Genomic DNA, 10735 nt, shown 5'->3' on the forward strand with positions numbered 1-10735 from the left:
GTGTTCCGCCTACTTTTGTGATGTGCACCGCGCTATGTGCGATTTCGCAGTGGCCGTGGCGCACGCTGTTGGATGACCTGTGCGCCGGCGTGCGCGGGGCACATTTTTAGCGCACATCCAATGTTTTTCTCACACACGGACTTTCATGAATCGGGGTGCGCTGGTTTCCCTGCGATTTTTGCACTTGCACTGCGATTCGCACGTTTTGGCACCTCTGCGCGGGAATTTTCGGCGCACATTATTTCCATGAATCGACCCCTAATTGTCTCGGCCACCAATTAAAAACTGGCCCACAATTGCAAATGGCTATTCATTCCTTTTATTACACTTTTTGAATAGTACACAAGGGGGAGGCTTTTGACAAAATGTGATGTAAATTGTGCATTTTAAAGAATATTATTCAGCAACATTATTCAAAACTACTAGCCGCATAATGACTGCACCACAATGGTGAAAAAAGTGGCCCACTTTGACCAAAAAAACTGTCCCACAACAGCATTTTGCTTTTTTGTTTCATTCATCGGCCTATTGCCCTACAGGCCAGCCCGAGTCTGATTACTACTGAAACACATTCATTTGAGCAGCTTCAAAGTTTATCCTACGTCAAGGAGAATTAGCTCATCAGACGTTGGCTTTGCTTTTAGAATAATGCTGTATGAACAAATAAATGATGTCCTGCTCATTCTCCTGCTGCTGAAAGCAAGCACACATTCCCTTTCTCAATAATGTACCTTAACAAACATACATTGACTAAAAAAAAACTAAAAAAACAACAGGTATGTATCCAGGGCTGTAAAGTTGACTGCAACGTTAAAATATATATTGAATGTTAGAAACATATAGTAAAACATGTAGCACTTTGCAAGGCTAGAACAGTCTGTTTTTGTTGTTAAATGTAATCTGCAAATAAGACATAGGGCCAAATTGTGAGCTCGGCAGTGGGTTTAATTTTCAACAGTGATTCGTTTGACACTCCTTTTTGGCAGTAATGGAATCACTACAGATTTTACCAGGGGAAGAGGAGATGAGGGCTGCCCTTGCAGCCAATATGGATCTGTTTTCTTACAGTGACATGGCATATTTTACTTATGGTATGGGCAAGGCCAACACAATGAATTTCCTGCCATGTCAATACTGACCTACATTGGTGCAGCCAGTGTGAACAAAATTGTTTTCTTTTTGTGGCATTGTTTTACTGGAATTATGAGCAAAGCCAACATCATGAGTGTTTCTTTATGGCCATAATAGCCTGCATTGCTGCTGCCAGTCTGGGCATGTTTCCTTACAGTGGCATGACATGTATTACTGGCATCATGGGCATGATAAGAGTTCTTGTATGGCCATGCTGGCCTAGATTGGTGCAGCCAGTCTGGACACATTTTAGTATAGTGGCCAGATATGTTTTACTCCCCTTATGGTCAAAGCCAGTATGATAGCATTGTATCTAACTGTACTGGTCTACATTGGTGCAGCCAGTATCAGCATGTTTTCTTAAAGTGGCATGATCTTTTTTTACTGGGTCTATAGGCAAAGCCAACAAAAAGGAGTGTTCTTACATGGGCATAAGAGCCTACATTGGTGTAGCCAGAATGCACCATGTTCTTACAGTGGCATGGCATGTTTTACTGGCAGCATAGGCAAAACCAACAGGATGATTCTTTTAAGTGTCCATACTGGCCTACATTGGTTCCCTTCAGTGGCATGACATTTCTTACTTCCATTGTGGGTTTAAGAGCATGTTCTTACAAGGGGTTACTGACAAATATCACCAGAACCAGCACTGATATGTTTTCTTATAGTTCCATTTCTGACATTATGAAGCCATTAGTATGTTCCTTCTGCGTGAATACTGGCATATATTGGTGCAGCCAGCATGCATGGGCTTTTAGAGAATAGCAAGATTGAACATGGTTTTACACTGGAAGAATACCGGTACATATTGAGGGCAAATGCATCAAGAAAATGTGTTGTAAAATGCTCCTGTTCATTATTGTTAACTTAGCTTCTATTGATTGTGTATGTGTTATGCTAAAAACCTTGTGAACTGTATGGCTTTTTAGCCATTTTTCACAGGATGTGTTATGTAAACTGCACCGTTTTAGCCCATTTAATAACCCATTTTAAACATGTTGTTGGGGGAGAGTCCCCTCACCCTGCAATTGGTTCAAGTCACCTTGCCATGCTCAGTTGCACCCACATACGCATGGGAAAGGTTTAGGCCGCTCCAATTAAACAAATGCCAGCCACCACTGACTGTAGAAAGTATTGAAATGTAGTCTGTGCTTCCTCACACATACCAAGGCAGTCCTTGATTAACAAGGCAATACTCGTACATCTCATTGGTGATTGAAATTGCAGACAATGGGATCAACATCTCATGTGAATTAAGATTTTAACATTACCAAACAAATTGTTCACTAATGCAGATCTAACAAAAAGAGTAAAACACTAAATTCAATTACTGTGACATAATCAACAACAATCACAAGAAACGAGTTAACTTCTTTTGCAAACAACTTTATTTGACATCGCTGGCCTTACAACAGCTAGTGCAATTAGGTGCAATTGTGCCTTAAAACTATTGTTGCAATCTTCATTTTCCTATTCGTTTGTTTTGGTCTTCTCTGTTTTTGAGTCTAAAGTGCAAACTTCTTTGATTGTCCCTTGTAGAGTGACATGGATCTGTTTTTTTTACGTCCACGGGGGACGCTGCCTCTCAATGCCCTATTATTCAGTATACTGCTTGTTAGAGCCACTTAAACTTGGCTTCCAAAGCCCATGTCTGTTAAGTTTTGATATTAGGTGGTGCTTAAGTGCCACCTATAAGCTGAAACTATTGCATGGGAGTTCAGCTAGGAGGGAGAAAACACGCGAGGGGGGAAACACTGCTTCTAGGCATTTGGTTATTTGGCCACCCGTTGACTGCCCATGGCCATAGTAATCCCTATGGTCATTCCCTCCCACTACCCTCCCCTCCCCCACTCAAAGCACATCTTACTGTGACATCTTTAAACTAGCTATTTCAAGCAGTAACATCACGCATTGGCCTGACAGTGTTATTTCTAAGCAGTGTGCTGAGGGTAAATGGCTTCATTGCAGCTCTAAATTGTGATACTGGTGAAATAAAAATGTCTTTACATAGTGTGCATTCATCCCCTTAATGTATATGTTCCCTTTCACTCTGGTCCTGTTAATGAAACAAGCTTTGCCAAAGCCAACAGTTTTGGCTTATGCATAGGTATTAGAGAGATCTCAGTCAGGCACTGCTATCATATGGCCAGGTCAACACGCCAGGTTCCAGCTATTCCCATCTAATGTCCACTGAATACCATTATGCTCGTGGCTGATGAAGGCATATACCATACCTACACTAAAACAAAAACTGTTGTCTTTGCCAATGTTTGTTTTATTTATATAGTAAGTTTAACATTTTAAGAATATCTTATTTATCTAGCAAACAAACCTCTAAACCCATATTATTATTTTTTTTAAAGAAGAAGGAAGACCAATGGAAAGTTTAACATTATTTGAGTCACTTAATGTAGTCAGCAGTCTTTAGCGAAACTGAAGCAGGATAGGTACAGCACTATTTGAAGAAGACCAGTCCCTGCGCACAGAAAATGGGTAACTAAAAGGGCGTGTGCCTGGTCAACACGGCAACGCGTTGGCCCATCTCTTGACATCTTAGTAAGTGAGCCAATGGCGTCTGCAGTCATTCCGAAAACAAACTGCGCTGAAAAGTAAACAGTCGCTGCAAAGCAAGTACAAACACGTTTTGCGTTGGAAGAGTTTCTGCAGTAGCAATTCTGGAATAGTGAGTAATAACTGTTGTAAAAACCCCATATGCATGTTACTTTTGACAAGGTTGTACACTGGCAATAATAGTGGCGTCGTTAAAGTTAATTTTTACGGTACATTTAAATTGCATAACAATATTAATCATGAAACGTGTACCTTGTGGTTTTGTTCGCAACCAGTTTGGTTTAAGTCTGCATAATCAGTGCATAGCGACTATAATATGACATAATTTCCACTTTGCTCTTAATTGCAAGTACTCGACTCGTCAGAAATTAAATGTAATACATAAAAGTGCCCTTACTTACCGTGGAAGAGAGGTTGGTTAGGTTGTTGCCCACGACTGTCTCCAGTCCTCGTAGCACCAGGCTTGCAAACAGCAGCATGGTCGCAGAGAGCTGCGCCATCTTTCTTTCACCTGAGAGAGATGATGGACAAAGTCTGTCACCCGGATACACGCTGCGATAAGTGCGGGTGAAGCACACTCCAAGCTGCACACCGCCGATCCTCGAGTTAAAGACTCGGGGACTGCTGTAGTGTGCACTGCAACCAGCTCTTCAACACAGAAACGCCTGGGTTTAATCAAATATGCTTTAATTTCTGAAATGCTGAGCTATTCATACGATGCGGTCTTTAAAGCACTGTGTGTAGGCGCCGAAAGAATTGCCATTTAACTCATTTTACAAGTAACACATTGGAGTTCAAATTATCAACAGCTGTACTGTGGATTTGTTCTACTTTAAACATGTGTACATTGAGCAACAAGAATACATTGTTTGAAAGTACAAATATTCCAGATGTGCATCGTCTGTACATCGTTGCGCTGCACAGGAGAGTGACAGATAATGTTGCCATCGACCTGTGCCCATGGTGTCCACTTTCAAGTCTCTGTTAACAGCCTCTGTCTGCCTGCAGAGGAAAGTCCAGCTCCGTTATGCGACATGTGTCAATCGCCCATGCCATAGCCTCAAAGATCTGTTGGCGAAAGTGATATCCTCAATTCAAGAATGATACATATGTTAAATATATAGTAAAGAGTATATGGAGAGCTGTAGAAATATTTCATAACATGCAGAAAACATTGTACAATCAATACATTTAGAATTTGAGAATTCCCTAACACCTTTTAACAAGCTGTCCTATACCGGAAGTATACGTGAGTTCAACGAGTAGGTGTTTGAAACGGATCATAAATCGCTCCCTTTTTATTTTTATTGTTTAAAGTGCGGAAACAGCTGGAGAGCAAAGGAGCACTGTACAAGGTTTGGGTAGCCAGTGTTCGGGCTGGCATCTTTTAACCGTTGTGCATTATTGTGAGTTGCGTTCTGTACGTCCATTGGGATTAGTCTGTGTTAGGTGTTGAAAAAGTCACGTTTTGAGAGATTCGCCAAATTGGAGAATTCTATCTCCCTTTCTAACTCAACTGTTTTAAAACCTTAGAAGCAGTCAGGGAAATGTTCCCACTGAGGAGGCTCACAGGAAGTTGGGCTGTAGTGAAATTGGAGAGAAGGTTTTAATTAATTTTATTTATAAAAATGTTCCTCTGTTTATTATTATCATCTAATTCAACACACAACACAGGATACAGGTTCAATTTGCACATTGTTACTGAGAACTAACCACACAGTCAGCGCCCTTACAGAGGAAAATGCATGGTGATCGGCTACATTCTTGATTGTGCAAATTGCAGAAGCAGCAGTATTTACAAGTTAAAGATATTGGGAAAGCAAACAATTGGATAATAGTTATTGCAATGCTTTCGACTTCATGTGTGTTTCAGCATCTTCTGGAGGCCACAATGGGATGCAAGTAGGGTTTGCTTGTTACAAACTTTGTCTAGTTTGGGGACAGAGTTGGTGCATATACCGCAAATCATGTTGCATATTTTGCACTTTTTTTATTGGAGGAAAAAAAAGCACTTAATCAGCGCACTTCACCATTATTTTGGCCCCCATTTAGCTTTGATAAGTTCCAATACAGCCTTGTGCAATGATGTCTATTATTTCACAAATAGCAGGCCAATTCATGGAATTAATGTGCAGCGAAAATTCCGGCGCAGAGGTGCCAAAACGTGCAAATCGCAGTGCAAGTGTGAAAATCGCAGGGAAACCAGCGCACATCGATTCATGGAAGTCTGTGCGCGAGAAAAATATTGGATGTGCACTGAAAAAGTGCACGGCGCACGCCGGCGCACAGGTCATCCAACGGCGTGCGCCACGGCCACAGTGAAATCGCACATAGCGCAGTGCACATAACAAAAGTAGGTGGAACACGGGGCGTAACACTCGGAATGGGGAACGCGTGAAAATATGGGCGTCACGGGGGAAGTACAGGAGGCAAGTGCGCGGAACGCCCACACGCTCGCCTACAACTCGTATTCATGGAATCGAATAGGGCAAACCAGCACACGGTGTGGGATGTTTTTATCCACGCATCCAAGCCCTACCTCAAAACTGTGCAGTACTGACATGGAAAACATCATGATGGCCAGAGCTTCCCAGAAAATGCACAGGGAAATGCATGAAGAATAGGCTGCCACTCATTTTTGCCGATGTTATGGGCACAGAAGGACACTGCCTAAAACCACCATTGGACTACCCACACAGTAGTCTGAAACCATTGGGAATGGCAATGCTGATTGCCAAAAGCAAACCCATAACTGTTGGGAATTCATTTTCTTAAATCCCAAAAAGGGGTGCAGTACCAGTACTCACCACTATCAGAAAGCCGGCGTTTTAAAACAACACCAGATTTTACTTTTTGTTTAAAACTGAATAAATGAACCCAAGGCAAGCCAAAGAAAGACTTACTGAGAGGTGGATCCAATGTAGTTAGTTAGATTCTGAAGTGACTTGAAGGTTTATAACAAGACTGGCTGAGCTGTGGATTTCAGCAGTTTAAGTAAATTTGGACTGAAAGACGCTAAAAATCTAAATGTTTAAATTGACTGAGTGACCTACTTTTGAGTGTCACGTAGGTTTCAATTGTTTAAATGTCACAGTTTTAAACTTAGAATCAGCATTCTAGCTGCATATGTAAAAATGTTTAGTTTTATTTGAATGCAGAAAACTGGGGAACAGAAATGACATGTAGCAAAAAACTGGCTTAAAGAGATTCCAATTTTGCCTGGCAACTACCCCCCATCAGGAGTGAAACTTGAGTCACAGCTGTGTTCCCAGGCCTATCTGCCTTTTGCTGGCCACACTAAGGATATGCCATCTCTCTGATAATTGAATTAAGGGGAGCCCCCACAGAATACAGGAGCTCTGAACAAAGCCCTGTCCTGACTCAGGCAAATGTTTTATTGGCGGGAGTCGTAAATGGACCTTCCTCCTGGAAGGACAGGGGAGGGGCCCTGCCTGTGAGAGCAAGCTGGCTTGGCAGAACTGGAAAAACCAGAAATTCAACCTTGTGCTGGGGGAAACCACACCCCTTTGGGGCCAGAACATAACTCTAAAAAGATGAATAACTCATAGTACGGACTTGTGAAAATTATTTAAATGATACCATAATTCTTGTGATTTTTCTGCCCACATTTTAAGACGTGTTAGGACCCGGTGGTATGTTCAGGGGGGTTTTAGCGGAAAAGAGGATATTACTCAAAATGTGTGCATGTGAAAAATCTGACACTTCATCAACTAATGTCCATACTCCTTGCGCACATGTGTGTAAATTTGGGGTAATGTCCGGTATTGCAAACCAGTGAAAAAGTGCAAAATATTGCCATTTCTGAATGCAAGCCCCCAGGAAGAGCAGATTTGGACAGGGTATACCTCCTGTGATATGTGATGGGTGCGCGTAATTTTAAAACAATATGTACCTCTGTAAATATGTATTTGGTTCAAATCTAGATTTGTGTGCAAGTTGACAGGAGGAGTGGACTTTCTGCAGGCTGTAAAATGACATCACTCTGACACAACTTAGCTCCCCCAATCAGGGGCGTAATGAAAGCTTGGCCAATGACAAGTGGAGAGGGGTAGAGCCTAGTGATGCTGCACACACACCCATTTTAAAAACAGATAAAAGCAGACAGGCAGGACAGATAGGGACCTTCAAATCCATTTGCAGCTGGAAGCTCTGCCGGGAAAATCCATACTTTACCTCCATCAATCCCTAGAGAAAGCTGTGCAGAAAGATCCAGACTTCAAATCCATCAATCTCCAGAATCCAGAGAGAGAGCAGACCCAGACCAGACCGCTGTTAGCAGAACCAGAGAGAGCTGACCCAGATCACTGTGAAGTGCAGAGACCAGAGTCCAGTCTAAAACCTGACCAGATCCGTGGCGAGGCCTAATTCAAAAGTATAGTGTGAGTACCTAGCAGAACTGTGCAGAACCAATCTCTTAGTTAAAATAATATAATTCAATCCTATTTTAATCTAAGTAGAACTGTCTCCTAACTGTCACCTGTCATTTGTAAAGCTGGCACCTGTCATTTTCTAGTTGCAAGCTGCACTTGTCTTTTTGAACTTTAAAATTTCAAATCTGAAAAACGACCGTTATTTAATCGCTCATATCTCCGTGACCGTTTGTGCTAGAAACTTGCAGTAACTTTCCTCAGAAAGCTTAGAATCGTGGCTTTCCTACGAACCTAGAACCGCATCTCGCAAATTTACCGCGATTTGCAAATTTCTCAACGTGTGAAAACAGCAGTTTTCTTGCTTTCAGTTGCTAAAAATTCGTTTGCCTCTTAAGAACCATCCTAGATCCTTGCTAAAGTGAGCTGGGCTAATATTAACTTGATACCACTCACCCTGAACCTCCTAGAGGGAATTAAAAGCATTTTAGCATATTTTTCACTTCATTGCCAGCACATATAAAAGCATTTTGGGCCTGTGTTTCCAACTTCTGTAGTGTAAGCTTGCTGGGGTGAACTGAATTACAGTTGATTGCATTTCTGAGAACTGTGTGCTTTCCTTCCATTTCCTTGCATTGCATAAAGGGGGGGAGGAGATTGCCAGAGAAAAGTGATTACATTGCTTTGTTGAAATTATATTGAGTATTTCCTGTATTGCATTTCATTCAACATTACATCCATCTGAACTTAGATTAAGTATTCTCTACCATTTTATTCTTCTGTTCCTATTCACAAGTGTGCTAGTGCCAGATTCTCCGTTGTTAATCTTTATCATATCAGATTAAGTGTGATATTCAATTATTAATTTATTCTAAAGTGTGATATATAGATCTATTGTTTAAATTATCAAATAAACCTTTTAAACTTGCTAAACAGAACTACTTCTTGGCTCAGTGGGGTCAGGAGGATTCCAAGAGAGGGGTGTTATATAGGGCTAGTCATCCAGAACGCATGAACTGGACATAAAGATATATCAATAAGGGTTTTCATTCAGTATTATAGACTAGGCGTTGACTTAGCTGTAGTGTTGAATTGAATCCTCTTACAAATTGGGGGCTCGTGCCGGACGTTTGGGTTAGATCTATCACTTGTGCAGATTAATACAGCGTGCCAGCTGACCAGATACACATATCCGGTCGGATCACCACGCTGTGTTACGCTGTAAAGCACTCCTCAAAGGAACGCTCTAAGAAAAAGGCCTGTTTTGCAAGAATAAAATACTAATTTCTGTAAGTCAGGACAGAGACCAATCTCTAGAATGACAACCTTAGTAGACATGAAAATAGCCAGAGAGCACTTCTTACATAAGTTATTTGTGAGAGGTGAGTGGACTCACCAGGACCGCATGGTCTGGTTGCAGGCCATCACGCAACAGGTCACTGAAACAGGGTCATATACATGGGGAGATCAGGGTCCCCTACATGTGGCCCTGAGTGAACTATACATGGCTCCTAAAGCTAAGGATGAACAAGACAAGATGGTTAGGATAGCGGCATACCTGTACCTATATATGGGAGACATGCAGGATAAATGTACTGAAAGCCAAGATCTGGCGAATAAGCGACAGATGGCGTTAGAGAAGGTCCAATCTGACCTGGTCTCTTCTGAGCAGAGGCTGCAGGGGAGCCAGGAGTCAGAAAATGAGAGTAGACAGCACATCATTAAAATAAAGAAGGATATGGACATCCTGCAACAGGAAAAGGCTGACCAGGATACCAGATTTCTGGCCTTGCAGAAGGAGTACCAAGAAGGTTTGGACTCCCTACTGCAGAGCCAGAAAAAGCTGGAGCAACAGTTAGACTTGAATAGGGCATGTGCTGAGCAGGTAGTCACCCTGCAAAGCCACCTAGATAGGGAGAAGGCAGAGAGCAATAAACTGATTTTGAAAGACCTGGATACCCAGGCAGAATTTGACCAGGAGCGCCAGAAAGCTGGTGCCTTTCAAAGGCAGAGGGACGACCTGGCGGCACAGATGCAGGCTCTTAGTCAGGAAAGGGATACCTTAGGCCAGGAAGTCTGCCACTTAAAAAGGAAATTGGAAGAAAATCACCTGGCCCACCAGGGACTGGGTGACCTCCAAAAAGAACACCAGGACTTGCTAGAGCACACCAGGAGGGTGGAGGATGCTCTGGCAAGACAGGAGCAGGCCAATAGGGACACAGCTCAGGAGGTAACCCTCCTGCAGCAAAGACTGGCCCAGTGCTCCAGGACCAATCAGGAAATGCAGAGAGAGAATGAGGCTCTCTGCCAGCACAATGATAGGCTCCAACAACAGGTAGCGATGCAGGAGAGACTGATAGAGTCTAGTAAGGCCTTAACTGAGGAACTGAAGGCGCAGGCTCTTGCATTGCAACAGGGAGCAGGGGCGGATAGATATGAGGTTCGCTGGGAAAGAGAAACTCCTGAGCATAACCCCAGGAGCCCTAGTACCAGAGGCCTTTATCTCCCTCATTCCCTGGACTCTGTCACCCCCATGTCCCCTGGCGCACATGAGCACAGGGCCACAGGGATGGCAGATTACTATCCAGCCAGAAGCATGGGGCTCATAGGCCAGTACCACCCAGGAATGGAGGGGCGGGCATCCG

General features: G+C 42.8%; 1 protein-coding gene across 2 annotated transcripts in view; it reads right to left on the minus strand.

Annotated features, from left to right (window-relative positions):
- Positions 1 to 4388, minus strand: part of ANGPTL5 (angiopoietin like 5) — a 448401-nt gene extending 444013 nt beyond the window's left edge. The window contains exon 1 of one of the 2 annotated variants that reach the window (XM_069640373.1): positions 4104 to 4388. In XM_069640373.1, coding sequence (XP_069496474.1) covers positions 4104 to 4202 — 99 coding nt within the window. In that variant the 5' untranslated portion in view covers positions 4203 to 4388. The remainder of the gene's footprint in view (positions 1 to 4103) is intronic. The other variant, XM_069640374.1, reaches the window with a different exon arrangement.
- Positions 4389 to 10735: the final 6347 nt, after the last annotated feature.

This window comes from Ambystoma mexicanum, chromosome 7q, assembly GCF_040938575.1.
Source record: "Ambystoma mexicanum isolate Mex_15411 chromosome 7q, UKY_AmexF1_1, whole genome shotgun sequence".
NCBI lineage: Eukaryota > Metazoa > Chordata > Amphibia > Caudata > Ambystomatidae > Ambystoma > Ambystoma mexicanum.